At 35.4% G+C, this 5,265-nt stretch overlaps 1 protein-coding gene across 4 annotated transcripts; it reads right to left on the bottom strand.

The window, feature by feature from the left end:
• Positions 1-226: 226 nt before the first annotated feature.
• LOC133289215 (uncharacterized) lies at positions 227-4,979 on the bottom strand. 4 transcript variants are annotated; one of them, XM_061487112.1, is made up of 4 exons: positions 4,828-4,979; positions 3,377-3,863; positions 661-947; positions 227-543 (listed from the first exon to the last, which is right to left on the bottom strand). In XM_061487112.1, exons 2-4 carry the CDS (start codon positions 3,721-3,723, stop codon positions 458-460), a joined length of 720 nt encoding a protein of 239 aa, XP_061343096.1. In that variant the 5' UTR covers positions 3,724-3,863; positions 4,828-4,979; the 3' UTR covers positions 227-457. The 4 variants fall into 4 exon arrangements, with proteins under 4 accessions (XP_061343096.1, XP_061343093.1, XP_061343094.1 ...); XM_061487109.1 differs by having other exon boundaries at positions 227-947; XM_061487110.1 differs by having other exon boundaries at positions 227-947; positions 4,832-4,979.
• Positions 4,980-5,265: the final 286 nt, after the last annotated feature.

The raw sequence follows: 5,265 nt of genomic DNA, 5'->3' as shown, positions 1-5,265 counted from the left end.
CTGGGAGAGGGGCAAATTGGTTATTAATTATTTAATTAGGGGCAAAATGGTCAAAAACCCTAAGAAACGTAGCCAGCAGCATATAGATTTTTGCTTATTATTTTGTCGGAATAATGATCCTCGACCCTTGTATTTGTAACATGATAGTTTAGAGCGGAAAAGTAAATGCACTAAATGCCATATAAAAAAAAATGGGGATAGCGATGAGAATATGATTCAAGGGAAGAACAAAAATCTATTTCATTTTGCAATCATATGCCAGAGAGAAGAACAATATCCTTATTTCTTTTACATCCTATTCCTTTCAGGGGGCGTGGGTTACTTTTTCAATTTTCAGTGATCATAAGCAAGAACATTGTCACTTTAATATACAGACATGTTCTATAAGAATTAAGAAACTATGCTGCCAACATATTCCCAGTTTCAAAAGAATGACACCAAAATAGCATATACTACTTCAGTCTTGATCTAATCCAACCTGCATTGTTTGCAAGCTCTTAACTTGAGAATTCCCATATCTTGAAGCTGCAAAGCCATAGGATGCTACAGTTCCCACGAGGACAGCAAGGACAGCAAGAAAGAGCTGAAAGTTAGCAAGCAATTCACCCCGAATCTCACTCTCAATTGAATGACACACGATACTATTATCCCTAAGCTTACAACCATCTGGTAGCATGGGACCATAAAGAACAAAGGCTGTCTGATAGAACCAGATTCCTTGCAGTGCCATGGCAATGCCATTACATAAATCCACTGGGAAGCTGGTTGGCAAAAGGGCTCCACCAATTGAAGATAAAATACACAGCCCTATCAGGAAGACAAGGAGGGTGTGGTAATAGCCCTCAAGGCCCTTATGTGATGTTGAATGAAAGTAGAACAGAAGATACTCCGCACAGAATGCTGTGGCAGCAATCAAACAAAGAGCACCTTCTGGCAAGGGAAGAAATCTAAGCAAGAACAAATCACAAAGGGTGAGAAGGAAAACTAGACATATTAAGATGCTTGCAAGGGAATTGGCAAATACATTACATATTTAAACTAGGTTTAATAACCAATATACTGCAGACCGTGAAATATAATATGTATTCAAACATAGTTTGCATGTTAGAGTAACATAATATAAAACTATTAATGTGGTCTTCACCTAACAACTTAAGTTATTGGGTTGAAATGGTTATTTACATAAGTTTAACCCCCTCTCACTGCACAGAGATCTTCATGAATTTTCATAGCATCTAACTTTTTCCTCCCCAATAATGATTTACTGAGTGAATCAGCAACAAGCCTAGAGGAAACCATTCAAACTAGAAGTTTTGCCTCATTCTGCTGTCTATGAAAACTGTATATCAAGTACACTGCAGGGGCGGACCCAGGGGGGTGCCAGGGTAGGCGGCCGCCCCCCAATTTTTTTTTTTTTTTTTGGTACATAGAAGAAATTTTTTAACATAAGTATAATGCGAGAAACCTCCATTTTTTCTCTCCATTAATGTGAAGTAGTTTTCTCCCACCGCAGAGAGTTTATAGAGCTTCTTTATATTCTCAGGTCCTATATCTATTGAAACTCCTCTAACTCTGATTGCATTTTTTCTCCCTCCAAGAAAGTTAACGAAATGAACAAAACAAAAAAAGAATGAGAAAGAGTGCAGTACCATGATTAGATCTTGTCGAATTGAAAAGTAAGCTCAGGGTTTAGTTTCGGGGTTTTAGAGAGAGTTAGGAGATAGAGAAAAGAAAGTCACGATTATCAAATCAAAGATTTAATGCTTTCTTGTCTTTTTTTGCTTTAACAAAAAATAGGTTTATTTAAGATTACATCACAGTGTTGGAAGTATCAATGACCACCAATAGAGCTACATGGTTTCTCTTAGTTCAAATTCTTTTAGCTACGTGGGGCTTGTTTATTGGCACAGACCTGGTGGTAACAATTAGCATTAAATTATGGGAAAAGATCTGTTTACAAATTTTTTTTACAAATTACATTAAGTATGACCAGTCATACACTCTTGATTAAAGTATGACGGTCAGACACGGTGTAGTTTGTAAGAGTTTCTAAACAAAAAGTTTATAAATATAATCTTTCCCTTAAATTATAGTTTAAACCTCGACTTGAAACTTACATTTTCAACTTTTATTATGCTTAGATGTTAGCACAAATCTTCCCATCCATGAATGAAAATAAGAAGTCCAAGAGTCTTATGAAAGAATGAACCTTATACTTTCGATCCCTCTCCTTTTCTGATGATTCATGACAGAGAGGAAAGTGAGGGGCAGAAGGATTTTGGTGATTGTGCTTCTTGGCAATCTGTCTCTTCTAATTTATCTTTGGCTTTTTTTTCTTGTTGGGCTAACAGTGAGTAAATAGAAAAAGAGGTTAAGAAATGATAGGGGTCTGCTTTGAATTATCTATTTAGATCATAGTAATTAGTACATGTTTCGGCCTCTCACATATTGTGGTTGAAGAGAGGAACAAATATTTAATTTTTCGTATTTTGGCCTTTCATATATTATGTTTGAAGAGAGAAACAAATGTTTAATTTTTAGCCCTCCACAGAAAAAATTCCTGGGTTCGCCACTGGTGCACTGTGCCACAAGGAGCAAAGGATGCATCATTTACAGTTTTACACAGAAGCACCAACTCTCATGTTAGAATTGATAGGAGACACTAGGCTGCTTAAGAATTAACATATCTCGTGGACACAAATAAGTAAACTTAGTCAATTGGTGAGAACACCAATTTTCTTTATTGGGACAACCATTAGAAGAAGAAAGACGGCTATGAGAAAGCATATATGGTCATCAGATACTATATAGAAGCAAAGCCATGGATTTATTGGAGCTTTACTGCATGACTTGAGGGTTTCTACTGTTATCAAAAGCATGGTATATCTATGTTGCGAAGTTATTAACTGTTTCAATCAGAATCCAATTTTTTTCATTTGTTTTCAACAATGCAGCACTTAAAGCCCAATTTCAATTGATAGTAACTTAGTGACACTACAAAAGTCTCAGTAAGACGCTAAAGCCTCATTTTGACACAATCATTTTGCACTACCTTACCTTTTGTTTAGTTTCCAATGTTAATCAGATGAAATGAATGAAAAGGAAAATTTAAAATCCTATTGAGGAAAATAACCTTTAGAATCGGGCATTATAATTTGTTTGACATTAGAAAAAGGAGAAAAAAGAAAAAATCCAGGTTTGGATTGATTAAACTCAATAAACTGGACTGATTGATTATGAGATGAACATCCTTAATTCTTTAATGACAAATAACATTGAAATTGTATTATCATAATTTATCCTATTGAAATAGGTACTGAGATCAGTGAATGGCCAAGGAAGAAAAACAGGAGAAATTAGTGAGAGAGGAACTAACCTGGTGTTTTCTGTAAGTAGGACAACAACACCGAAGATAAAAAACATAAGAAGCATTCCTGAGTGCTCAAAGTCATTCATGTGAGAGGGGTTAAGGACTCCATCAACAAAAAACTTGAGGTGAGTGGAATATAAGAGCTCGATGCACAAGTCAATGAGAGCACCGATTGCAATAACATAGAGCTCCAAGTGCTTGAGCCTCCCATCAAAACCAGGTACAGGATGCCAGACCCGAACTCGAAATGTCTTATGATTACAAACATATCTCACCACAGAACCCCATATATGCCATATCCCAACTACAAAAAACAATGTCCCTGGCAACGCATGACCCTTGAAAGATCCCATGATTATGATTATTTTTCACTACTCTTAGGATATATCTCTCTAGTACCTAACCAACTTGACCCCCTTTATGATTTCTTAGCTGTACAAAGCAGATAGATGATCACTGAAATATATCCTCTTTATGGACCTACCAATTAATCCTGTTTGGAACAAAGGCACTGTCAGTTTTCAAACATTCGAATAGCAGCCTTTTTTTGGATAATATCTTCTTTTATATTATATATTAGCCATAGACTTCAAAGTTCAAACAATCAAAGTATGCTTTACAGTTTCAGCGTCAGTTCTATCTGGTGTGAGGAAAAATTTAAATTCTTTATTACTTTTTGCTTCAACTTAAATTGTTAAGAAGCTTCCTTTTTACACCCGGAGTCAATGAGGCAACTTTCCAAAGATACCCTCCGTAGGCCATGAATTTTCCCGGGAAAAAAACAAAACTAAGAGTTCCTTATTAAGCAATCTGGACTAGTGGTTCTAGAGATTCACTTGAAAAAGACTGATTTTCATAGTCAAACTTCAAATATTCATTTTTCAAGGAGAGCAAAAAAAAAAAAAAAAAAAACTCAAATTTCTATTCACGGTGGAAATTAACTATGGAGACATGTCCACATTTGAGACAACAAAGAAAAATGTATCTCAATCACGCAACCCCATCAAAAAATAAAAATAAATCAAAGAAAATATTCCAGCAAACCCACCGGCAAAGTAAAAAAAAACTGGAAACTTGAGGGGAAAAGAAAAACCTCAGACAAGAGGGAAAATTTAGAGAAGGAAGAAGAAGAAAATCAGGGAGATCCATTAACAAGTGTGAAAATTTCACCTCCTATCACATACCCAATCAAGTCTAACCCATCTTGTACTCATAACTAAATCAGAAAGCATATTTTCCCTCTCCCCTCCTTTGCATATCTAAAAGAGACAGATTGTAACTACCAAAAAAAAAAAAAAAGAGAGACAGATTGTACATGTGTGCAAGAAAGCTGAGATTTTTATAAGCTATATCAGATGAATAATTAGGCACTTTATGCTGTGGATAATGGGGTTCTAAAAAAAAGGTCATAAACATAATCATAAAGTAATGATGAAAAAAAAAGGGTGTTAACTTACTGACATCAGTGATTGGTTTGGATGCAGAAAGGAGAGTCTCTCTCTCTCTCGCTATTCAAAAAACTACGTTCTCCCAAATCACACTGAATTCAATAAGCAGAGACAGAAAAAAAAAAAGATGAAAGCTTGCAGTGCAAACTGCAAAGAGTAATATGAAAATATGATGATGGGGTTTGTGGGATCTGAGACCGATGGCTATTTGGTTAAGTGGGGTATGAAAAAGGTGGTGGCTGACTCCAAATAACCCAAGTTGAATCATGGAATTTGCACCAATAGTTTTTGCATACCCAACTAGGTACGCGACAGATATCAGTATAATAATAAATTCAACACTAAATTACAGTAACTTGAAACAAATTATATATTATATGACGTTAGTTTGTGAAAATAAGAACTATATGACGCGAGGTTAATTTTTAATTGAATAAGTGAGTAATT

The sequence above is a fragment of the Gastrolobium bilobum genome, unplaced genomic scaffold (assembly GCF_033153095.1).
Source record: "Gastrolobium bilobum isolate Gb01-03AN ecotype WA unplaced genomic scaffold, APGP_CSIRO_Gbil_v1 utg10696, whole genome shotgun sequence".
Lineage (NCBI taxonomy): Eukaryota > Viridiplantae > Streptophyta > Magnoliopsida > Fabales > Fabaceae > Gastrolobium > Gastrolobium bilobum.
The sequence above is the reverse complement of the archived record's forward strand: the minus strand, read 5'-3'. Positions and strand labels throughout refer to the sequence as shown.